The sequence below is a fragment of the Monodelphis domestica genome, chromosome 3 (assembly GCF_027887165.1).
Source record: "Monodelphis domestica isolate mMonDom1 chromosome 3, mMonDom1.pri, whole genome shotgun sequence".
Lineage (NCBI taxonomy): Eukaryota > Metazoa > Chordata > Mammalia > Didelphimorphia > Didelphidae > Monodelphis > Monodelphis domestica.
This window is the reverse complement of record NC_077229.1, coordinates 84,586,284-84,613,523: the sequence shown is the minus strand read 5'-3', so window position 1 is coordinate 84,613,523 and position 27,240 is coordinate 84,586,284. Positions and strand designations below refer to the sequence as shown.

The following is a 27,240-nucleotide window of genomic DNA, read 5'->3' as shown; positions in this document are numbered from 1 at the left end:
GGAAAACTTAGCTTGCAAAGTCATAGTTTTGAATAAGAAGGAGGTGATCTTCCCTTTGCCCTTCACCATAGTCAGTTCAAAACTGAAATTTTCTGTTTACTTCTGAGTACCAAAATTTAGAAAATACATGGAAAGCCTCAAGAAGATCCAAGAGAGAACAACTGGGATGGTGAAGGGTCTATGAAGATCAACTGTTGGAACTAGATTTTCTTGACCTAAAGGAGAGGAAACATGGTGGATAGGATGACTGTTTGCACACATTTAAAGGGATGTCATTTGGGATAGAAATGGGACTTGTTCTGCAAAACTCAGAGGGTAGAATGAGACCATTGAATAGAATTGAAAAACAATATATTTTGACTCAAAGTAAAGGAAAATGAGAGTGATATCAGAATGGAATGAACTCCTTCAGGAAGCTGAGGGATCTCATTTCAATGGAGGCCTTTGAGGAAAGTATAGATTCCTACTTGCTCTATATTGGAAAGTTTATTTTGTACTGTATTTTATGAGGATCCTTAAATCTCTATATGATTTGATGGGTCTCACAGAAGAATGGACTGCTCAACCCTTCTGTTAACTAAAACACTGTCCTCTCTGTGTGGACTTCCCTTTCCAATAGTATTTCTTTCTTTATCCTAATGCTCCAATGTCATTGATGCTTAGAGCAAAAAGAGGATGGTCTTCATAATTTTTAATTTCTAAATGGAGTTGGTGCTATTTTAAAGAAGGTTTGAATTGGAAGGAATCTTGGATTTCATTAGGTCCAAATCATTCCTCTTGCATTGAGACTAAATGAGGAAACAGTGACTTGTCCAAGATCACAAATATAATAAATGATAGCAATAAAAACAGAACCTAGAAATTCTAAATCATAGGCTGGTATTCTTTCATTTCTTATGAAAGAATAATTGTATTTTCACATCTTGTTATCATTTTTCTTTTCCAGCAGAAAAGCCAGCCCCATGGCACCAGGAAACCAAACAAAATTCACCGAATTTATCCTCCTGGGATTTTCTGAGACACCAGAGCAACAAGGGGCCATCTTTGGGCTGTTCTTGGGCATGTACTTGGTCACTGTATTTGGAAACATACTCATAATATTGGCTTTTGGCTCTGATTCTCACCTCCACACCCCCATGTATTTCTTCCTTTCTAACCTGTCCTTTGTAGATCTCTGTATGGTATCTACCACGGTACCCAAGATGTTAGTGGGCATCTTGACACAAAACAAGGCCATCTCCTATGCTGGCTGCCTTGCCCAGATGTACTTCTTTATAGTTTTTGCTGGTTTGGACAATTTCCTTCTCACTGCAATGGCCTATGACCGTTTTGTGGCTATCTGTCACCCTCTGCACTATACATCCATCATGAGTCCTGAGCTGTGTTGCCTGCTGGTGCTGCTCTCCTGGATACTAAGTCTTCTCGATGCCCTCCTTCACAGTCTGATGGTGACAAGGCTCTCCTTCTGTACAGGCCATGAAATCCAGCACTTCTTTTGTGATCTTGATCAAGTTCTAAAACTTTCGTCTTCTGACACCCTTATCAATTATGTCTTGATATATATTGTAGTTAGTCTGCTTGATATTCTCCCTCTCACAGGGATTCTCTTCTCATACAGTCAGATCTTTTCTTCCATTTTGAATGTCCCATCTTCTGCAGGTAAGTATAAAGCCTTTTCTACCTGTGGATCTCATCTCTCTGTTGTTTCCTTATTCTATGGCACAGCGCTGGGAGTGTATTTCAGCTCCTCAGTGACCCAGTCTTCCTGGAAGAGTACAGTTGCCTCAGCAATGTATGCTGTGGTCACCCCCATGTTGAACCCCTTCATCTATTGTCTTAGGAACAAAGATATAAAAGGTGCCCTGTGGAGACTCATTAGCAGAATATCCTCCTCTCAGTGATAGAACCTAGTCCTGGCAAGGTGGTTGAGGTATTTGTGGGAAAACATTGGAAAGCAAAAACACTAAATTCCTCACAAATCACAAGTTTCCTACCCTCATGTCTCTCTCTGGACCTATTTACTGTAATGGAACATGATCTTATTCTTCATGGCCTCTGTTCCTGGATTTTCCCCAACATTGACTTTTGTAATAACACCTATGGCTTCCTCAGAACATCTTCCAGCTCACGAATTGTAGGATACAACGTGACAAGTAAAGGGTTTTTAGTCCTCTCTCTACCACTTATAAACTGTATGCATTGGCCATGCCACTTCATGCTTTAGTGCCTTAAGTTTTTCATTTCCAAAAGAGGAATTGGAAAATCTGCTCTGATTACCTGACATTTATTTTTCTTCTTATCAAGCAAAATGATGGAAATTAAAATGCAATATACTAGACAATATAAAGTAGTTTTGATTCTATTTGCTAAGACAAATACAGGAATTATATGGACACTGTTACAAAGTACTTTTCACACAAATAAAGTTATATTTAAGCAATTGGAAAAACATTAATTGATTTTGGGTAGGCCGGGCTAATATAATAAAAATGATAATCCTACCTAAATTAATTTGCTTACTCAGTGCCATACCTATCAAACTACCAAGAAACTTTTTTACTGAATTAGAAAAATTAATAACAAAATTAATCTGGAACAACAAAAAGTCTAGAATATCAAGGGAACTAATGAAAAAAATGTGGAAGAAGGTAACTTAGTAGTACAAGATCTTAAATTGTATTATAAAGCAGTGGTCATCAAAACAACATGGTACTGACTAAGAGACATAAGGGTGGATCAATGGAATAGACTAGGAGTAAATGACCTCATGAAGCTAGTATTTGATAAACACAAAGATCCCAGCCTTTGGTACAAGAACTCATTATTTGACAAAAACTGCTGGAGAAATTGGAAAATAGTATGGTAAAAATTAGGTTTAGATCAATATCTCAAACCCTATGTCCATGGTGATGAATCTATGACAGATGTGCCAGAGGGGGTACTCAGAGGTCTCTCTTGTGGGCATGCATGCCATCTCCTCAGCACAGAGTTCTTCAGAGTTAATTTCTAGAAAGCCAGAGGGACATGGGGCTGGGCCACACCCCTCCTCCTCTCCATGCATGCCTGAGGACATCACCCACCCCTCTAAATGGTTCACCATCACTGCTCTGTACAAATATAAGGTCTTTTATTGAACTTCTTTGGACTTTTAATGAACTTCGTTGAAAAATGGGTATTTGGTTTAAATAGAAAGAGTGATATTATAAGTAAATTAGAGAAATATATTATAGTTTACCTTTTATATGTATGGAGAAGGGAAGACTTTTTAACCAAACAAGAGATAGAGAACATTACATGATATAAAATGAATAATTTTGATTATATTAAATTAAAATATTTTTATACAAATAAAACAAATGCAACTAATATTAGAAGGAAAACAACACACTAGGAAAAGATTCATATAACAAATTTCTCTGATAAAGGTCTCATTTCTCAAATATATAAAGAACTAAGTCAAGTTAGTAAGAACCCAAGTTATTTCCCAATTGATAAATGATCGAAGGTATAAAAATGATGATTTGCACCCCAGACTTCAATTCCCAGGAGTTCTTGATAGCTCCCAGAGTTCCCCATAATCTCAGGTGAGGTCATCACCTGGGCTGGGAGGAGAGAGTGGTTTTTAAAATGGTCTCCCCCTTCTTCTCTCTCTCTCTCTCTTCCTACTTCCGCTTCCAAGGAGAGGCGTCTCTCATGATGTAGTGTAAGTGAATGGGATATTCAGCCCTGCTAGGCATGTGCTTTCTTATTTTGTATTTTATTTAGTTCTTAATCTTTAATAAACCTCTAAAAAATATAATACTTCTAACAGAAAAACCTAATTTTTAACTGCTACAAAGGATATTGTGATATTGAAATTACTTTAAAAGACTGATATATATTAATTTAAGGTCTCCAAGGAATTCACTTATGTAATTCCTAAATGAAACACTCAAGTCATCTGCCAACTTTTTAAATGGTGTTTAATTACAAACAGGAGGAAGAAAGTATAATATGGAGAGAGAGAGAGAGAGAGAGAGAGAGAGAGAGAGAGAGAGAGAGAGAGAGAGAGAGAGAGAGAGAAGGAAAAGGGGTTTAAATACCCACTTTGGCTTAGCCAAACTGGGCTTTAAGGCCCTGGATAGCCAAGGCAAGGAAAGAGATCAGTCCTTATCACTCACATGACCAATCTGGAGAAAAACAGTCCATGGGCTCCTCCCACTCTAAGTACCAGCCTCCAACTGACTCTCACCCTCCTCACAGGATGTCCTGAGAACTCCCAATGCTGTTCTCTACCTCACTTCCTGCATCTCACATGTGCCAATGGTGGCTCTAGCTTGACCTAGGACCACCCAGAGGTCTGTCCTTTTTGCACATGTCTGTTGAAGGTCATATTCTCAAATAATTAAATCTTGAGTTTTGCTGCAGCCCTTCCTAATCTTGTTACCCTGAGTAGGGTGGAGGTTGTAGTTTCCAAGACCTGATTCTGTTATTCCAAGTATCTCTATTGTTATTGATCAGAAAATAGCTAAATCCCATCTTCTAAAGAATGGTCTGAATAGGGTGGATTGTTTTGAAATTCACAGTTCTCCCTGAGGCCCAAGGAAGACTAGTCTCTCTGATGGGTCTTGTAAACTTACCAGCTATGAAATTAGAGATAAGGGAAAAATAGGAGAGATAGAGAGATAGACAGCAAAACCAATGTTTTGGTGGGCACATTGACAAAAGCTAATTAAGGGGCAGTCCCCTTTGGCAGAAGAGTGTACATTCAAAATAAATTCAATCAACCTTCAGTTCAATCAACCACACCCCAAGGTTCATTCTTGATCTTGATATAATATAGGCTTTTTCATTGTTAGCCCTCTCTTTTCTACGAATCCCCAAATCATAGAAGTGTAGAGTTGAAAGTGACCTTAGAGGTTCTCTATTACAGCCTCCCTACATCAGGAAAGAATTCCTAAAGCATCCATGAAAAAAAAGTGGCAATTCATCTCCTGTTGAACTCTTCCAGGTATGGATAACTTGTTACCTAACATAGTGCTCATTCCCATTGTTTGACCACTCAGAGAGTGAGAAAAGTCTTCATCAGATTTAGTCAAAATCTCTCTCCCTGAACCTGCCACTCACTAGTCTTTAGCAGTACCCTCAGAGCTACACAGAAGAATGGAAAAAGCAGGAAGAGGATGTGCTTATAAATTTATCAACAGAGATAGACATGATAAAGTGGTATTATAATGTAGAAAGAATAGTCATTGAAAACTCAGAAGTTCACAGTCTTATCAAAAAGAATGCTCAGAAGCAGCTAATTGGCTTAGTGAATTGAGAGCCAGTTGTAGAGATGGGAGGTCCTGCATTCAAATGTGGCCTTAAACATTTCTTACCTATATGACCTATCATGAGCCCCATTGCCTAGTCCTTACAGCTCTTCTGCCTTGGAAACAATATACAACATTGATTCTAAGACTGAAGGTAAGGATTTAAAAAAAGAATTATATACACTTATGTCAATTTGTGCAGAAATGAACAAAGTATAGCTAACGATCAAGATCAAATAGAGATAATAAGGCAAGGAGTCAAATTTAACCTCTTAAGTATCACTGATTCAATGAAATGTATGATTGCAATATAGGTTTGAAGGTTAGGAAATAACAGTATAAGTTAAGATAAGATCTCACTCTGTTTCAAAAAGAAATATTCTTGTGAGGAAATCCAGGTATCAGAGTAAAGAAGCAATGTGGAGAGGACTGGAAAAACCAGGAGAGACAAAAATCGAAGCAATTTTGTCATTGGATACACTATGGACAGAAAGAAGACTTAGATGAGTTCGTGAATTAAGTCACAGAACTGAGACATGATATAATAAGGTGTACTTCAAATGAACTGGAGCTCTCTATTTTCCTTTAAAATAGTGTTTTCTTACATATGAGGAGGGATATTTGGAGCAACTTTGATGCTAAAAGGTCATTAATAAAAACTTATTTTAAAATTTTTAAGTTTAATTACTGTTTATTTGGATTTCAGCAAGAGTTTTTGACAAAATCTCTTATTCTAGACAGAGATTTTATGAAGGGAGTGTTTCCTGAGTAACTTGATGAACTTAAAGGGTAATTTGTATTTGATGAACATTCCTCCAGGGTACATGCTTGATAACTTCTTGAGAAGACAAAACATATCAAATATTGGTAGCTGTATCTTTCACCAAGTTTGGTTATTATTGACACTTAGGAGGAAGAGCCTTTATTGGGGGGAGGTCAACCCTTTCACTAGTCCATAAAAAGGAATTTTATTTGAGAACACTGGACACATAGAATTATACTTGTCTACATGATCTGAGAAGGAAATACTTGAACCCTGGCTTCATAGTTCATTAAATGAGGTGATATTTCCAAGGCATTTTGGCCCCAGAATACAGCTAAAGAAGGGAGATTGAAAAAACAGCAAAGGTTCTGGGGATTATCTTACCAGTATCCCCTCACTGAAGACTTCAAGGATCTTGTCTAAGTTTGTTAATGAGTTCTCGGTAGTCATTCACATCAGATTTTTCATATTTCCTAAAACACTTTATTTCCCAATTTTTTCCTCCTGATCTGAACTCCTTGGAATTTGCTTTCCCAAAATCTAGGATACATGTCAGACTCTGCCCAGATAGTGTGTGTGTGACACTGGACATGGACATGGAATTCACCAATTTATTTGTACAGTTTACTTTCCTTGAGCTTAATTATTATCTTCAATCAGCCCTCACAACAGAAGTTCCATTTTGTTCTCAGAGAAGATAAGGTCAGCCACAACCATGTGGCTATGTCTGATTAGAAACTCAGAGTCCTAGAAGTAATCTTGGTGTGTGTGTAATAAATGACTAATACTTGAAACTTAAGCTTCTGAGCTCCTCATTCCATGCTTCCTATTTACACAAAATTAATAGCCATCACACCAATAACTCTTAAATATTAAACATTTATTAAATGATAAAGCTAGAAAACAAAAGCAAGAATAACCACATCACTCTGCCTATTAACGTGGGTCAAATTCCCCCATCAATGCACATTTTACCTGTGGAGAGAGAGAATTAGCATACACCTTTAGAAATCTATCAGAGAAGCAGATGAGTTAGAAATCCAGCTGCCTGAATGAGTTAGAAAGAGAAATTCCATTTAAAATCACCCTACACAACATAAAATACTTAAGAATCTATTTGCCAAGACAAACAGAGGAATTATATGAACACAACTACAAAACACTCTCCACACAATTAAAACTAGATCTAAACAGTTGGAAAAGACATTAATTGCTCATGGGTAGGACACGCTAACAATAAAAATGACAATCATAACCAAATTAATTTATTCATTCAGAGTCATACCTATCAAACTACCAAGAAACTTTTTACTGAATTAGAAAATACTATAACAAAAGTTCATTTGGAAGAAACCCAGCTGCCTGGGATAACTCACAACTCTAGCCAGCAGGTCTTGATGTATGTGGTCCCTTTACGGGTAATAAGAACCACACAAAGTTATTTCCTCTGCTATTTGATCCTCTTCTGGTCCTAAATTGCCTACTGCTAGAAAATTGTAGCCCCATTTACTCTCAAGCTGATGAAGCAGTGACAATCTCCTTTTGCCTCTCCCCCAGTCATTTTTAACAAGGCACTAAGAAAAGATTTTTTTTTCCAGCAACAAGATGTTCCTTAATCTGGAGAATGTCCAAACTCATCTAACCTAGTAATAGTCAGAGATGCTAATTTATTCTCTTTTCATAAAGCACAATTCACAATAAAAAATGCAAATTTTGTCTTCCCCCTCTTTACTCTTAACTCTCTGTCATAAACATCTTCAGCATGAATACTTTTTTAAAAACAATGCTTGTTGCCAACATTCATAATTTAAGTGAATGTTAAATTTCAGTTAATAGTAAGTGAAAATAAACATGTTTTTTCTAAGATAGAGTTCTTGAAATCTATCCATATAACCATTATGAGTAGATCCATGGACTCCTGCTTAAGAAACCATTCTCATCGTAGAAGCTATGAGAGGGCCATCAGGTTCCCCTTGAGAGACATTCCCTCTCCACAGTTATAGATATTATTCAAGTACAATAAAGCCTAAGAGCTCTTCACAAAACATTAGGATTGAACTTTCTTTAAGAACCTATTGGAGTCAACAGCCCCCCAGACTTTCCAAACAATTTTCAAAGTAATGGCTCTATTTCAAGGAGAAAGTTTTCAACAAAGGTGTTAATGTATCAGCAATTCTTTCTTTCTGACTGAAATATTTTTCTTCTACTTAGAAGTCTGAATTTTGACTCTCATATTCCAGGGATCTTCTGTTCAGAGGTTTCTTTCAGAAGGTGACTATTGCTTTCTTTCTTTTTATACTTTTCCCTCTGGTTCTAAGACCACTTCCATTAAATCGCTTAAAATATAATTTCTATGATCCTTTCTTTGATCATGGTTTTTGAAGATTCAAAACTCATTTTTTCTTTATCTTGCTTTCCAGCTCATTTACAGTGAACTACATTACATTTTCTTCTATTTTTGAGACTTTGGTTTTCTTTTAATATTTCTTATTGTATCAAAGGTTATTGACTAATATTATATATTATACATAGTTCCTCCTTAAGTAATGCTGTGCAACTTTTGTTTTAAGCTCTTATTTCTCTTTCCAAATCTTTCTTTCAGATCTCTCATTTCTTTTCCTGTTTTATTCATCTAATTGTTTTTAGCTCTTTTTAAAGTCTTCCTTCATTTCTTCAAGGGATTCCAGTTAGATTGGTGTCCAAACTAGAGTTTTCTTAGAGGCATTTATTAAGAGCTTATTTCTTAAGTGTCCCCATCACCATAATAGATATAGCTCTTTCTGGTAGGATTCTTTTTTTTTTGTATTGTGTTTCCTTTTTCCCTTTCTTTTCTTCTTTTTTTTTTAGCCTGCTTATTTATTTTGGAATTTGTATTAGGGCTACACTCTGTACTTACCTGGAGGGAATGCTTCACTTTTATTATTATTTATACTTTATTATTTAAGTATTTTTCCAAGGTTACATGATTCATGTTCTCTCCTTCCCCTCTTCCTTCCCCACTCCTGGAGCTGACAAGCAATTTTACTGGGTTATATATGTATTATCACTTAATACCTATTTTCACATTATTTATTTTCATAATGGAGTAGTCCTTTAAAACCAAATCCCAAAATCATATTCCTATACAAAGAAATGATAAATCGTGTTTTATTTCTGAGTTTCTGCTCATGTTCTTTCTCTTGATATGGATAGTATTCCTTCTCATAAGGAGGACAGATGAAGCTAAATATCTACAAGCTTTTGATGCTCCTCAAATGGTCTGGTGCAGAGCAATGCCTGACATTGACTTGTTCTACAAGTTCCTGATCTGGATTTGGATCATCACGATGCTGATTTTGGATTGACTGTTATTTTTGGTTACAAACACTATTTCTGGATTCAGCCTCAGAAAGTTCTGCAGGTTCTGAGTAAGAGAAATGGTTTCTCCCTTTCTTTGGTATTCCCATCTTGGATAGACTTCTGCAGACTTCATACAGGTCTGAAGGCTTGAAATAAGATCTTGCTTGACTACTGGGGTCAGAATCACACAGTTGCTATTTGCTTCTGACCTTGTTCCTATCTGAGTCCACAACCTATGGCCAATGACTGTTCCACGTCCATGAATGCCATTCCCAGGAACAGATCATCTCCTTAATTTTCCCTGGATCATAAATTGGATACTAAACAATCAGCACCACTCCCTTGACTTGTGGCAGGTCATGGGACACTCTTGGTGATACATCATCCTCAATATCCCTACACCTTTCTGTTTTGATATGTTGACCTAGACTGGAAATGTGATTCATGCTCTTTTAAAAACTGAATTTATGCATGAAGAATCTGTCTGATACATATCCTAGATCTTTATGGAATAAATATCTTGACATGGAGAGCTTGGCTATACATTTTCATTTTATTCTATTATCCTGGATCTGCTTCTTCCTTCTTGTAGTGTTAAATGCCTCAAATTAGAGCCTTCTGGTGATGTAAGGAACTAAGAACTCAGACAAGGTAAAAACTCAATGAAGCAGCAACAGAAAAGGCTCGTCTCTAATTTCTAATGAGCTGATTGAGTACTTTCTCCTCTCATTGATCACAAATGGCAGGACTACAATGATTAGTCACAAGGATGTTCAACATTCAACTCAATACCCCATTTCCCCAGCACTCCCAGGGAAGCATTGAGAAATGAAATAGCAACAAGGAATGATAGTCCCCTATGTTACAACATCCCTCTATAACATGGCAGAATTCAGAAACCTGAGGACCAGAGAAAATTTGGGCCAAGGACATGAGAGGTAGGAGTAGTTCTCATGTGGCACTTCAATAATCTTGAAGGAAATAACTGAACATGCTCTAGTTCTGACTCAGTAGAAGTAACCTGGGTCAGAGACCTAGACAGGTGAACCATGAATTACCCAGTATGGAAAAGGCTGATACAACTTGGAGATATAGCCTCCAGTAAAACTGCCATCAAAGTAGAAAAGTTCAAAAAGTGAGAAATTAGGAGAAATATAAGACATCATGAGGGGGGTAAAATGGAAAAAACTAACAGGGAAGATTCAAAATACAGAAGGGGAAATATTCTCCAAATTGAGCAAAAGAGTTTAGATATCTACAAATAAATATAATACCAAGGAAAATGAACCAATGCCTGATAAGGCAAGGAACTCTGTGGATTGTGAAGTAAACATAATACTACAGAAGAATTTTCCTGAATGATTTAAATGAGAAATAAGAATTTTAAAAGAAGAATTTAGGGATCTCACAGCCAAAATATTCCATACAGAAAAATTAGAATCCTGCTTTGAGAGCTGAGCCAGCAGTCTCTCAGAGGGGTCCTACTGTCTAGAATGTGGCTATTAAGTCAGATAAAAAATGAGGGGCACTGTATGCTCAATCCCATGTCAGGCATCATATAGTGCTTTGCCATGGCACAGAGGTTGATTTATTTTATAGATTCAGTGAGTACATACCTTTTTGTCTCACAATCATGTCTCAACTTACATGTTTCCATAAAACCTAACAACAGATGTGAAACTTAAGGAGATAGTCAATGAAACATTGTAGCAATATCAGAACTAGATAAATGACATAAACAGGGCAATCTGGAGGTTAGTCCCTCTTGACCTTAGGGATGAGCAATTAGGGGGATCATTGTTACTTTTAGTCAGCTTTCACAATCAATCACAATTACTTGGGATATGGGTAACAAAACATTTCAAATGTAGGTACAGGGTTAGAGGTTAATTTAAGACAGACCAGAATTGGGATTTTCCTCAATTCCCAAGTTGTATATTTCTTGTGCTTGATTCAGGCACCTGGCAAGGTTGCTTGGTTATGAACCAGCAAAGTGTCTCAAAGAAATGATTAATTTACCTGTCATGCTTTACCTAAAATGGGTGTGGAGTGTTTAAGTGTGACTTTGCTTGAGAGAGAAGGGAGGGAAAGTGGGTATTGGTCTTTAGGTTTTAATTCTGTGATTATAATCTTTTGGGGTAATAATCTGGGGGGAGTTATATATATGTTAATCTTGTAAGTATTTGCTCTCATGTTATTTATTTTTCCTGCATTGGGGAGAGATCAATAATCATAACAATTCCATTAGTAGGGGAAGTTAGAGGTAGAAGTCACACAGAAGTGGGTTCAGTAGGTGCCTTATTTTCTGGGGGCTGCTTTGCAATCTCCATTTCCCCAGACTGTAACTCTGTCAGACCTGTGTGGAAAGAAAAACTGAATAGAAATGCAAATGCACTGAAGTGAAATATAATCTGGAAGAAGACAATCAAAAAGCAATAACATTAAAAGAAAGATCACCATATGAGCAAAACATCAGTCTCTTGAAGACAGGATGTGCAGAGACAATTTACAGATGAGAGGACCCTCAGAAGAACACATCAAGAACAGAAATTTGAATACAATAAGGAGGTAAATAATATAAGAAAAATACTCACAACTTCTGATCACAGAAAACAAAGTGACAATCAAAAGAATCTACAAATTACCTGCAGAAAAAAAATGTTGAAAACTCTAAGACACCATACTCATTCTATATAACAATTCCTCTGGCAAACAAAATATTTTACAAGTGACCAAGAGAAATAACTTCAAATGAAAAGGACATTTGAATGACACAAGACAAGTGGCACCAATGCCACTACCACCTCCAAGCCACAGGAGGGTATCGAAATCATGTTCTGAAGAGTGATGGAGCTCAAAAAGGAGTCCCAGGTCACCTACCTACAAATCTGAGCTTAGCCAATAATGAAAAAGATGAACATGTAATTAAAAGATGCCTTCAAAATAATACTACACAAAAAGCCAGGCCTGACAAATTATTTTCCCCAGAAAAAAGGAATACAAGAAATGCAAATGAAAAGGACAGCAGCAATAGCAATAACAAAAGAACATAATGAAGATTTTTTTTTTTCCTAAATGTGAACAAGGTGACAAAGATAAAGGCAAAAATCAGATAGAAGTGATAAAGTCTGGCCTACGAACACATGAGCTAAACCACACAAGGGTCCAGTTTTGTTGAGTCAATGTTTTTATCGGACTAAATTATAAAAAGGGGGTACATAAAATGGGGAGAAAATGAAGCAGATAGACATAAAGGTAATGTATTCTAATCAAATCAAATGCTAAAAATAAAAAGAAAATTAACTTCTATAGTAGCTTCCCAAAAAGAAGAGTGCCTATAGGAGAATGGGTGAGGAAGCTAAGAAAGAGATTGGAAAAAAGAAATGGGAGGAAATAATAATAATAGCTTCAATAACATATGAAGATACAAAGGAAATTAACAAAGAATGTTAGTTTTTCTGTATATCAATAGCCAAACCTGAGGAAAAATAAGAGAAAGGGAAATCTATTCAAAATTATTCCAAAATTCATGAATTGTCCAGAAGTAAATATACCAAGTCACTCTCAGAAAATTATAAAACACTCTTTAAATTTAAAGAATGACTTAAATGATTTGGTGTTATAGCATTCACACTACGAAGAGGAAATTATAACTTGTTTTGTTATTTTCCGTTTTTTACTACCTTTGACTCTATTTGGGGTTTTCTTGTCAAAGATACTGGAGTTGTTCACCATTTTCTTCTCCAGTTTATTTTACACATTAGAAAACTAAAATAAATATGGTTAAGTGACTCGCCCAAAGTCAGACAGCTGATAAGTTTCTAAAACCAAATCTGTCCTTGGAAAGATACAACTTTCTGATTCAAAACCTGGCACTCTATCCATTGCACCACATATTTGGCCGCTTTATAGAAGTATTTAAATGATAAAATTGTTTTATATGAATAAAAGAATTGCAATCTGAAAGGAAATATTGAGTAAAATAGAAGTAATGAAATTTTCATACACCAAATTAAATTATTAAGTAATTACCATGAAAATTATTTTGTATTTTAATAGAAAAATATGAATGAATAGTTCTACCAACTAGGTAAGTTAGAATTTGAAACAATCGAACTAAATAACACAATGTTTATTAAATAAGTCTCTGTATACAGAGACTGATATACTGTGGTACAATCAAATGTAATGGACTTCTCCATTTGTGGAAGTGCAGTGATCCTGAACAACTTGGAGGAATCTAAAAGAAAAAACCACTATCCACATTCAGAGGAAAAACTGTGGAAGTAGAAACAAAGAAGAAAAACAACTGCTGGAATACATGAATCAAGGGGATATGGGTAGGGATGTAGACTCTAAATGAAGATACTAATGTAAACACCAACAACATGGAAATGGGTTCTGATCAAGGACACGTGTAATGCCCAATGAAATTTTGCGATGGCTTCAGGAAAGGTGGGAGGAGGGGAGGGAGGGAAATAATGTGATTCTTTTAACCAAGGAATGATGTTCTAAATTGACTAAATAAATTAATTTAAAAAAAGAATTATTGGGCTACCTAAAAATCATGATCATATGTAAATAAAAAGAACTGAGAATAGCAAAAGAACATACTAATGTAAAAAGGGAACTGTTGTCATATGATCTACTTCTTTGAATGGACTTTTTTTTTTGCTTTTATTTTTTTTAATTTTTTGAATTAATTTATTTAGCCAATTTAGAACAAGGACTTGTGTTCTTGATCAGAACATATTTCCATGTTGTTTATGTTTGTACTAGGATGTTCATTTAGAGTCTACATCCTCAATCATATCCCCTTGACCCATGATTCAAGAAGTTGTATTTCTTTGGTGTTTCTACTCCCACAGTTTTCCCTCTGAATGTGGATAGTGGTTTTTCTCATAGATTCCTCCAAGTTGTTCAGGATCATTGCATGGTGAATTGACTTTTAAAGGAGAGTTAATAGCACATCCTGGGTTATTGGGGACTGAGTGTCACAAGAGGAGTCTCAATGAAAGATGGTGGCAGAATACAACAAAGGGTTAAACAGAGAGACATTCACATTGACAGGTTTTAGCAGCCTTGATTTATTCCACCATGCTTTTTTTCTGGCAAGGCCAGAAGCAACCTATATAATATTTCTTAGCATGAGAGCTTCAAGCAAGTAAGTGTGGGAATTAAAATTGTTTTTCTTCTAGCCAGAGTAAGGGGGTAGGGGGAATTCCCTTATCTCAGGGTCTCTTTCTCAAAGTTATGTTTTTTTTTTTTCTATGAAGCTGTGCCCTTTTCCTTACTCCCTCAAGAATGCCAAGAGGAGAGGAGGGAAGTGTTTGGGGAGGATTTAGCCTCTTGGTTAAAAACTGGGCATCTGGTGCTGTGGTGGTTAGAGTACCAGGGACAGAGTCAAGAAAACTCATCTTCTGGTGTTCATGTTATGAGGATGATATTAGAAATTAAATATTGTTATATTAGTTTAGTAATAAGAAGTAGAGAAGGTAGCTTGAGAAAGAATTGGAGTTTCAAACAGCTGAGACAGAGTGTCAGTTTCAAGTCTAATGGTTTTTGTGCTACAGTTGCTCTCTATGTGTCAGAGTTGGTCTCTGGCAGTTGGCAGAGTTAGACTCTCTCTCTCTGAGGGCTTGGAGGAGGTAACTACTTTTCTCTCCCTCCTTACTGTCTGAGAAGGAAAGGAGTAAAAGACCTGAAGGAGCTAAGTGTTTTCCTTTTACAACTTGGGAAACACTAGTGACTATTGCTGTTTTCATAGGTTGTTTATATCTGAGAAGACCAAAGAAAGACCTGTTCTTTGAGTTGGACTCTGAGACTGTTAAGACTCAGAATCCTAACTTTGTTCTTGCTGAGGCTCAACCAACTAGCCTTTATTATTTTTATAACTTGGAAGCAAAGTTAAGAATTATAAGGATAATAGTGTTAGTTTATTTAGAATAGTAAAAATTTGGGTTAGTCAGATCAGGAAGGATCAGTGTAGCCTATGGAAATAAGAGAAGCGGTTCAAGAGTTTTATTTGTGTGGAGTTAGAATCCCTTAGAGTTAGAAATTCTTTTTATCCTTTTTCATATTTTATTTTTTATAACAAGAGTATCTTTAGCATCCTTGAACCTAATACTATGGCAGAAAGGGTATAAAGAGATCACAAAATGTATGAACTTCTTTAATGGCATAAGAACTTTTAGAATCATCCTGGGTCTCCTGTGAAGAAATGTTTCCATGACCTTTAAACATGAAAAAGGGCTCTCAACCTCCACTGTTTGCAGAGGTGCTGACTGAATTGCCAGAAGAGAAATTCACTTTGAGCTTCACTTCACTTATATAAACTGAAGATACTTTGTAAGCACAGGAATTAGAGTATCGAAATCAGTTTAAACCCATAATCAATTCATTGCTTAATTAGTTTTACAGTTTAATTATTATTTTTACAAGGTCTAGCCTCAGACACTTAACTTACTAGCTGGCTGACCCTAGGCAAGTCACTTAACTGTGTTTGCCTCCTCATAAAATAAACTAGAGAGGGAAATGGCAAATCACTGCAGTATCTTTGCCAACAATAACCCAAATGGGGTCAGGAAGAGTCAGTCATGACTGAAATGACTGAACAACAATATCTAACTACATTATTAGCCCCTTTTTCCTTTTGCCTACTTTGTCTTTCCCTTCTTCAAAAGATGGACCACTATACCTTAGGCCAATTTTCTTCTTAGACGAATAAAATTTGAGCCCAAGCACAGATTTAACCCAACCCCTTGGCAACTAGAAACACCTGCCTTGAAGCCATAGTAATTGTATGCCCTCACCCACAGATTTCTGAGTACAAATCAGAAACTAGGGTTCTTGTGATGAGCCTATCCCAGTCCAAGATTTTGAAATAACCAGAGTATTGATAAATTTCCTAAAGAAGCATGTGGTGGAAGCAGGTATGTACTTGCCTGCATGGTCAGAGACCATGGACAATGCCTGTCCAGAGGCTCATGGACAATGCCTGTGAATAACAGCCTCTGCGGCAGAGGAAAAGGAATTTTGAGTTCCAAGTCAGTTAGCTTAAGGATAAGCCTGTGTTTGAGAGAACCTAAGTTCAAGTTAAAAAAGGATTACCTACATAATTGCTGAAAAAATATCTAGTTTTGGAGATTTAAAAATAGCTCAAATGACACCATTCACTATAGAACTAATGTCACATGGGGAAAGGAGCATGAAGAAGTTTGCATCTTGCCACTATTGCCCTCTCCATTACAGTGAGCTATTCAAAATATACAGGAACAATGTGAAGGATATTACTAGTTTAGTAAGCACTAAAATATATCTCCCTTCTTGAGTGTGTCCAAACAATAGAGAACTCTGTAGGACTGTTTGAATCTGATCTAAAAGCACAGAAATAACAGCCCAGTGGAATGTGAGAAAGTTGCTCCTCTTATTGGTAATATTGATCTTGTTATTCATTATTGATATAGATATCTGATTTATTCTTATCAATTGGGATATATGGGCTTGGGCTGTTAGAGTCACCTAGTTGTAGATGGTGAATGAATTTGCTGGACATACCTTAATCCAACCCTTATTTGATCATTAATTATCGGAAGAGGCAGGGACAGGATAAAGGAGGTAGAGATAAAGCAGGAAAACTCTTATCCTAATTTTAAGATTTGTAAATATAACCCACACACACACACTAATCTTCAAGGATTTGCTTCTTGTTCTCCAAAGGTGAACCTCCTTAAACCTATTCTCAATTGTCTACCTAAAACTCAATTCTATCTATCTAACCTTATTCTGATATATAAACCTCAAATATTCTTAACCTCCTTTAAATATATTTCAAAAATCACAAGTTGCCTTCTCTAAATGTATAGATCTGACAGTTGGAACTCAATGGCTTCCTTTGACTCTTCCCAGCAGGGAGTCAGACCTCACACTGTTCCAGTGAGAGTCAAACAGAGCACCCCACTGGCAGCTGCTTCTCCCTTCATAACAACAAGTCTGACAACAAACAGGACTCTTCTCACCTTCACAGATGTTCTTATAAGGTTTCAAAGTTGTTAACCAAAATTACTATCTGATAGCATCCAGAGAAAAGTCACCAACCACTTCTCAAACTAGTGAGTTCAAGAGAGTGGCCAAGAGTTCTCTGACAGTCTTCCCAGCATGTCAGTCTTCCTTAAAGTGACCACTGTGATTTTTCCCTAGCCATTCATTACAGGGAAAAGAAAAGAATCCTTTCTGTGGTATTTATCTCTCTGCTTCTACTTCTGCTATATAACTAATTAATAACTAATTAAACATAAAACTCTCCAATGTTATTTCCAATTCTATTTGCCTTCCAATCAGAACTTATGACTACTGTGAGGGTTTTAATGGGTTTTCTGTACCTGGTTATAAGTTCCAAGAAAGAGTGGTTCAAATATCTCATATGCTTTCCATGTCTGTTTATAGGCTCCTGTAGGTCTTTGGAATTCTTGCATTTTTATAGGATAAAATAAAGTTTGCTTTATATCTCATTGGAATTTGTTATCTTGAGGGTTTCTATGGGAGCTTGGGACTTACTTGGCCCACATTTGGGGAATTATATACATGAACTATAATTTAACTTATTTTTAACTTTTCCTGAGAAAACTTTTGAGACCAGAGTATAATAAGTCAAAAAAAAAGTGATATTTATTTATTTATTTATGATTGGACCAAGTATCTATACATTACTGTTATAATAATAATAATAATAATGAGGAGGAGGAGAAGAAGAAGAAGAAGAAATAGCAATAAAATATTAGTTTCATTTACATACATTACATTTGATGCTCACAAACTCATATAATGTAGGTTTATCAACATTTTATAGATTTATAAATTAAAGCAATAAAATACAAAACCCCAAGAGATAGTGGAATGCTTTATGAGTGTGATGAGAGACTGGCCAGCAGCCCTCACACAAGAGGAAAGATAGATAGAAGTTTATCTCTGGGGGAACTGTAAACCTTAAAATTTCTTAGACTTATAAATGTTGGAAATTTCACCATTGGGAAATTTCATACTTGGAAAATTTCTTAGTGATAGTCTATTGGAATGTGAACCCCATTGGCATAGGAGGTTCCTCCTCCTCCCTTCTTAAGATTACTTTAGGACAGAAACCTTTTGCTGAACAATGGAAAGGACTTTGACCTATGCTTAAGCATAGAACAGGAAGTTCTTTGAGTCATGATTGATTTTAGAATTGATACAATAGAGATACTTGGAATGACAGAACCAGGTCTTGGAACTTACAATCTCCACCCTACTCAGTCCTAACAGGATTTAGGAAGGGCTGCAGCAAAGGATCAAGATTTAATTATTTGAGAATATGACCTTCAACAGACATGTGCAAAGCCACAGACCTCTGGGCGGTCCTGGGTTAAGCTAGAGCCACCACTGGCACAGGGAAGACATAGACAGTGATTGGTAGATGTGAGAACTGAGGGGAGGGAACTTGGATGGTTTCCTTAAAGATAGAGGGGTCTGAGGACTGGGGTGGTTGGTTGGAGAGTTTTGGCTCTGAGTGGTTGGAGAGGTGCTCTGAGAAGCTTGCTCTGAAGGAAGCTGGAAGTGGAGGCCCCTGAGACTGTTTCTCCATTTTGGTCACGTGAGTAATAGGGATTGATCTCCTTTCTTTGCCCCAGCTATCTAAGGGCTTGGGCCTTTTGGCCCAGCCTAAACAGAAGGGGTATTTAAGCCCTATTCCCTTCTCTCCCCTTCTCTCTCTCTCTCTCTCTCTCTCTCTCTCTCTCTCTCTCTCTCTCTCTCTCTCTCTCTCTCTCTCTCTCTCTCATTCCTTTCTTCCTCCTGTTTGTAATTAAACTCTATAAAAGGTTGATGGCTGACTTGAGTTTTCATTTAGGAATTACATAGCTGAATTCCTTGGCGACCTTAAATTAATATATATCAGTCTTTTAAAGTGATTTCCTTGTCACAGAACCAGGATCTGAAGCCAGGAGGGATGGCAAGAGAGAGAACCAGACACCAAATACATAAATCGAGCCCACAGACTTTAGCTCCGGCCTTCCACTTCATAGATACATGAGACAGTGAGAAGACCATAACACAACATCATGGGCAACAGAAATAAGCTTAGAGATCAATAAAGACAAGCCACAGTCCTTAAACCCGTGCTATTAGCATGGACTGTTACGGCTTAATGATAGGGATTAGAGAAACAGAGGTGCAAGAATGAGCATGGCCAGAGGCCTGCTCCATGAGAGAGAGAGAGAGATAGTAGTAAGGAAGAAAGATAAGTGGGTAAAAGCTGGGCTGGGCCTGTGGGCTCGTCTATTTATTGATTATCATATGCAAAGATACATAATGCATAGTAATTAATGACAGAAGGGATTATCATTGGTAGAAAGGTATATTGTCATAAGATAAGGGCTGATCCTTTTTCAGCCTGGGGAGAACAAAGAAACCTACTTTCTCACCCAAACTAGTTGAGATCAAAGTTCATTGCCTTACTGGCCATGCACAGGACAGAGAATGCGCTCTCCTCAGGCCTAACTTTATGGCTTAATTATCTGTCTTGAGTAAACAAAGCTGTGGACTGCTACATCTCCCCCTTTTTGTTTAACATAAAAACAAAGGAGTACAATAATAAAAATGTAACAAGATTATAGCATTAAAAAATATAAATATAGTGGTGCATAATCATATCTTGATTCAAGAGTAAAGATCAAATCAGATTATAAAACTTAGATATAAAAATTAAGTGTGACCATCAGCAAAAACTGATTGAGTGCTCAATCTAAAAGGTAAAAGTGATTTTCTCATCTACTTATTAAAAAGAAATGTAACCTTCGTAATAATACTAAAAACATTAAGAAAATAATTTTCACTGCAATGATCCTTGTTGGATGATGTAGAAGTTTGATGGCTCACAGGACAGGTGCAATAGACAATCATGCCACACTTCACAAGTCATGACTATAGGAAGTTGTCAGATCTTATAACAGGTGACAAAAGGACTATTTCTGGAGATGAAAGATAAATCCTTCCCTTCTCTCGTACTGATTCTGCATCTTAGGGATCCATACATGCTCTTCCAGATGCCTGCCACATAGAAAACTGGTTGAAAGTTCAATGCCAGGACAACCAGTGAATGAGAGCGTCAGAACACCATATCCCTGAATCCCCAACCTTGAACATCCATCTCACATGGAATATGCATCTGCATGTGGCTATGGCTGTCTGTTTCATGAAGAGACACTCATTATGATTTCCTTTACGTGCAATCAGACTCCACTTACCAGAATAGTCATCTGAAATTTAACAAATACTGTCAGGTTCTTGTAGTCTCATACTTTCGGGTGCCTGCAACAGTAAAATACTTGCACCTTTGTAATCCAGGATCAGAGTATTAACGGTACTTGCCATTTACTAAAACTTTTTGGCCATAGCTGTGCCAAAGAAAAATCAAAATTGAATAATAGAAAGTGAATCAAAAGTGTACTAAAAAGTGAAAATACTGACATCTTTAAGATTATTCTCCCCCCTTTTTTTTTGTTTGTTGGGAGAGATCCCTTCAAAGAAAAACATCCTCTCTGAACAATTCTGGAGGATCATGTGCATAACATACAAAATAATCTGAGAAAATGATCCTGGGAACATGATCCCAAAATTAACACCAAATTTTTAGACTCTTGGCTCACTGTTTATGTGGTGTGGTTGAAGTTGAGCCAATATGTAATATCAGAATTTACATTCCAAATGATTTCTAATTCCTAATCTAAATTGACCAAAATTCGCCTTGTACATGAGCATAATTTTTCCACCATTAAAAGCTTTGTAAAAACATTAATACAACAATTATTGTGAAATTTTTTAACAAATACCAATATTCCCATACACTTTACATTCTGATTTGCTGTTTAAATACCCAGGATGATGATAATGAAGTGACATTTCAAGTTCTGGCTGCATATTTCTTATCTCATCCTTATTAAGATTTCTGCTTGTCTAAATAAACTCATCAATATGATAACCAAGCATGTAACATTACCAATGTTTGCAAAATTCATTCCACCGAACCAATGTTTGGGTAAATAGAAGCTTAAGTTGTTATTCATGTAGAAACAATTTCTACAGGTTCTTTACTTATGGACTTTGATGTAGCTTTTTCTTTCCTAGTTGTTAATGTATAATATTCAATGTGTTTTTTCTACAAGCTTATCCGTGCCTATTTTTTCATATTTACAATACATACTCCAAAAAAGGGAAACACAGGGTTTCAGGAGTAATGGTTAACAATGGTATTAACACTTAAGTACACCCATGGTGGTTGGAATGTAACGTCCACCTAGGTATTGTCAGGAACATAATCTTTGCATGGATGAAAATGATCTTTTTCAATAACTTGGGTTCCTGATTAAAGATTTCAGAGTGCATTTTGCCTGATTTCTCATCCTTTTTTGAAAGTAACATCAGGATCATCTGTCCATTAAACATGCCTGTGTAGCATCTTCTGCTTAGCACCCCATTTTTTGTTGTCAGAGGTATTAGAACTATGCTATGAATGAAAGTTTTCTATCTCCTGCTCTTTGGAGAGTCATACCAATGTCTATACCCTTGTTGATAATAGTATTTCTTTCAATACAAGTAGTAGTTTTACAATGCATACAAAATAAATTCCTTTTGACAGTATCATAGACATACAAAATGAAAGGTATACATAATGTCTAAACAATTGTAGCTATTTCCTTTCAATTCCTTAATAAAGACTTTGGAGTGTGGGATTTATCTGGCGTCTTAGACAGACACAAGTGTGGTTTAGTCTTTGTGAGTTAGCATACTTGCTGTTGGTTTGGGTACAATATATCAATGGATGTCAGCATGACAAGTGTCCCTCAGTAGCCTAATAGCAAATGTCTTGTGTGTGGTTAGCTGATGTCATCAACGTCCGTCTGCTTCTCTTCCTGGTCTGTGTCAGCTGGCATGAACTGCATTGTGGATGACCAGATGTTTTCACTATCTGTGAACATACAAACAAGACCTTGACCCAATGTTATCATCCCCTTGGGTCCCTTACAGTCTTAATTTCTTGGTAATATTCAACCCAATTCAGGTATATCATACAATGTAATCTTTATCATTACATTCAAGCTATTATTGCATAGCTTTAAATTATGTTCCTTCTGGGGTGTAGAAGAGATAGATGGTTAGTGATACCATATCCACCCTTTTTTCTTATGAAAGTTGGAATGCCACAGCTTAACAAAATTGACTTTTAGATAAGTCTGATTCTAATAAAGACATGTTGTTGTTTGCAAATATAATGGACCCTTTAAGACAATAATCATATATACATTTTGGATGAGAACAACAGTTTGTGCTGCAATTGGACAGTATTTATTGTACTGTCATAACCTTCCCAATTGTACCATTTGATATTTGATCATATTTGGGTAACATGGAACAATTCCACTAAAATAATTGTAAGTTACATACTGTACCAATACCATTTGAAATCTTTAGGTGTGTGATAAAGCTCGATCTTACAATAAATACCCATATATTTGTAGAACAGAATATCTGTCAGTGACGTGACGATATTCTTCTGTAGGCAAATTGTTTTTCATACAATTACATGTGCATGGATAGTGTGTTAGACCTGCCTATAGGGCAGTGATAATCTTTTCAGCTCATTTGCTGTTTTTCCCGGTGTCCTGTGCCAGACACCTCTGCAGTCTGTCCTTTTTCTGGGCAGATTTTCTTGCCATCAGATGCTTTTGGTCATCCTCCATGGACTTCACATATCTGAGAAAATAAACAGAAAATCTCGACCCCAAATGAAAACCTCATTGGGTCTTATAAAGTTAGAAAGTAACGGAACATATATACCTTCAGTTTTTGAACCTTGGGGCTTATAAATTCCTTTGAGCTCTTTTTGCCATAGCTTGCATATAAGCCATGAGCTATCCAATTAAGCCCATCTATTGCTGTTAAAAGCACTGCTATAAGATGCAGAAAAAGCCTTTGATAAAATACAACACCCATTCCTACTAAAAACACTAGAAAGCATAGGAATAGAAGGGTCGTTCCTAAAAATAATAAACAGTATATATCTAAAACCATCAACTAATATCATCTGCAATGGGTATAAACTAAATCCATTCCCATTAAGATCAGGAGTGAAACAAGGATGCCCATTATCACCTCTATTATTTGACATTGTATTAGAAACACTAGCAGTAGCAATTAGAGAAGAAAAAGAAATTGAAGGCATTAAAATAGGCAAGGAGGAGACCAAATTATCACTCTTTGCAGATGACATGATGGTCTACTTAAAGAATCCTAGAGATTCAACCAAAAAGCTAATCGAAATAATCAACAACTTTAGCAAAGTTGCAGGATACAAAATAAACCCACATAAGTCATCAGCATTTCTATATAATTCCAACACAGCTCAGCAGCAAGAACTAGAAAGAGAAATCCCATTCAAAATTACCTTAGACATAATAAAATACTTAGGAATCTATCTCCTGAGACAAACACAGGATCTATATGAACACAACTACAAAACACTTCCCACACAACTAAAAATAGACTTGAACAATTGGAAGAACATTAACTGCTCATGGGTAGGACGAGCCAATATAATAAAAATTACCATCCTACCCAAACTCATCTATCTATTTAGTGCCATACCCATGGAACTTCCAAAAAATTGTTTTTACTGATTTAGAAAAAACTATAACAAAGTTCATTTGGAAGAACAAAAGATCAAGGATATTCAGGGAAATAATGAAAAAAAATACAAAGGAAGGGGGACTTGCAGTCCCAGATCTCAGACTATATTATAAAGCAGCGGTCATCAAAACAATTTGGGACTGGCTAAGAGAAAGAAAGGAGGATCAGTGGAATAGACTGGGGGCAAGCAACCTCAGCAAGACAGTATATGACAAACCCAAAGATCCCAGCTTTTGGGACAAAAATCCACTATTTCATAAAAACTGCTGGGAAAATTGGAGGACAGTGTGGGAAAGATTAGGTTTAGATCAACACCTCACACCCTACACCAAGATAAATTCAAAATGGGTGAATGACTTGAACATAAAGAAGGAAACTATAAGAAAATTAGGCGAACACAGAATAGTATACATGTCAGACCTTTGGGAAGGGAAAGACTTCAAAACCAAGCAAGAATTAGAAAGAGTTACAAAATGCAAAATAAATAATCTGGAATACATCAAATTAAAAAGTTTTTGTACAAACAAAACCAAAGTAACCAAAATCAGAAGGGTAGCAACAAATTGGGAAACAATCTTCATAAAAACCTCTGACAAAGGTTTAATTATTCAAATTTACAAAGAACTAAATCAATTGTACAAAAAATCAAGCCATTCTCCGATTGACAAATGGGCAAAGGACATGAACAGGCAGTTCTCAGCCAAAGAAATCAAAATTATTAATAAGCACATGAAAAAGTGCTCTACATCTCTTATAATCAGAGAGATGCAAATCAAAACAACTCTGAAGTATCACCTCACACCTAGCAGATTGGCTAAGATGACAGCTATGGAAAGTAATGAATGCTGGAGGGGATGTGGCAAAGTGGGGACACTAATTCATTGCTGGTGGAGTTGTGAATTGATCCAACCATTCTGGAGGGCAATTTGGAACTATGCCCAAAGGGTGATAAGGGACTGTCTGCCCTTTGATCCAGCTATAGCACTGCTGGGCTTGTACCCCAAAGAGATAATAAGGAAAAAGACTTGTACAAGAATATTCATAGCTGCGCTCTTTTTGGTGGCCAAAAATTGGAAAACGAGGGGATGCCCATCAATTGGGGAATGGCTGAACAAACTGTGGTATGTTGGTGATGGAATACTATTGTGCTAAAAGGAATAATAAAGTAGAGGAATTCCATGGAGACTGGAACAACCTCCAGGAAGTGATGTAGAACGAAAGGAGCAGAACCAGGAAAACATTGTACACAGAGACTGATACACTGTGGTACAATCGAAGGTGATGGACTTCTCCATTAGTGTCGATGCAATGTCCCTGAACAATCTGCAGGGATCTAAAAAATTCTATCCACAAGCAGAGGATAAACAGTGGGAGTAAAAACACCAATGAAAAGCAACTGCTTGACTACAGGGGTTGAGGGAATATGACTGAGGAGAGACTCTAATACAAATACCAACAACAGGGAAATGGGTTTGAGTCAAGAACACATGTGATAACCAGTGGAATGATGCGTCAGCTATGGGAGAGGGAAAGGTGGTGGGAGGGGGGGAAGGGGAGGAAAAGAAAATGATCTTTGTTTCCAGTGAATAATGTTTGGAAATGACCAAATAAAATAATGTTCAAAATTTAAAAAAAGAAAAAAGAAAGAAAAAGCACTGCTATCCCAAGATGTTCGGAATAGACAACTGTGCACAATTATTTACAAGTTCTGTCAACACTTTGCACACTTTTTCACTTTGAGCTTAAGCCCATAAATCAGGAGAGTAACTATCTCCCATCACCTTTCAGTGTTCAACTTTTTAATCTCAGAAGCATGTTGGAATGCATCCTTTGTTCCACAATGTGCAGTGGATATCTTTCAGAGGTGAAAATAATCGACAACATTTTGCACTGGCTTTAAAACGTTTTACTCTTGACTTTGCAAGACCACATACATAGATGCTTAATATTTGCCTTTTTCAAACCAATAATCATAAAAACATCATACCATAAATCACGTGTGATTTTACCAACGTGTGCTGTGATCTTGAACATTTGTCTATTTGCACACAATTTTTGCTTTTTGCAAAATTTTATCTATTGCCATCATTAACATTATAGCACTGTCTTATGCTGTAAAAGTATATGCACCATTATCAAACAGCTGCATAGGTGTTATTATTTCTAAACTATAATAGTTAAATCCATAACTAAAAGATTTTGATATTGTGACTAGAATTGTTAATTTTATCTACCAACTTTGCAAAATTTCACTGCAAAAATAGATCACATTGTGCAGATAATATTTGAATTTGCATTATTATCATAGGTCTTACATTAATATCATGATCAGCTTCAATATCTGTAATTTGAGTAAGTGGTAGTATTGCCCATTTTAAATCACTAATAAATCATTTTAGTGGTTAACAAATTACTTAATAACCTTGATAATTAACTACTGGTTAACAGATTGAATCCTTTCTACTATGTGTCCACACTGCTGGGAGTGTCTCATTTTTATAATTGAAGCTATACTAATTATAAATAATTTGCTTTCCGGATACAGTTGCATTAATACATCTTGTGTAAAGTTTCTGAACTGCATTCAGGTGTTTTAACTAATCTCTGCCAAATTTTTATCTTGTTGCTCTTATGTCCTGCTTAAGAGATTTTTAATAATTCCAACATATTTAAAATTTGAATGTATTAGAAATTTCTTTAAAGCATACACTAATTCATGCTTGTCATAGAAGCAATTACACCTAGTAATAATTTGCCTTATGATAATATTCAGTGTTTGTGATAAAAGTTTGTAACCTCAGTTGCAGGGATGCTTCCCTCTAGGTGGCTTAGGTAAACCACGTGGTTCCATGCAGCTTCATATCTAATCCCAAAACCTTAAAAAGTCCTGTTTGCACCTTGGTGATTAATTTACAGTTAACATTTCATTGGAGAGAAAACATCTCTCATCGTCCGGATATTCTGTAGCATGTGCCAAAAGTCAGATAGAGATTTTTAACTTTTTAACCTTCTCTATTAAGAAATATAATTAGATGTTCCTTTATAACTTTGCCATGTCCAATATGAATTAGAACAATTTAATTTTTTAAATTTTATTTTACTGTAATTTCATCCTGTTGTAATTATCTT

At 36.2% G+C, this 27,240-nt stretch overlaps 1 protein-coding gene across 1 annotated transcript in view; it reads left to right on the top strand.

Annotated features, from left to right (window-relative positions):
- The first annotated feature begins 946 nt into the window (after nucleotides 1-946).
- The window catches only part of LOC100012003 (olfactory receptor 7A10-like), a 51,546-nt gene continuing 25,252 nt past the window's right edge, over nucleotides 947-27,240 (top strand). The window contains exon 1 of the mRNA XM_056822355.1: nucleotides 947-1,467. Within this exon, the coding sequence (XP_056678333.1) occupies nucleotides 963-1,467 (505 nt within the window). The 5' untranslated portion in view covers nucleotides 947-962. The remainder of the gene's footprint in view (nucleotides 1,468-27,240) is intronic.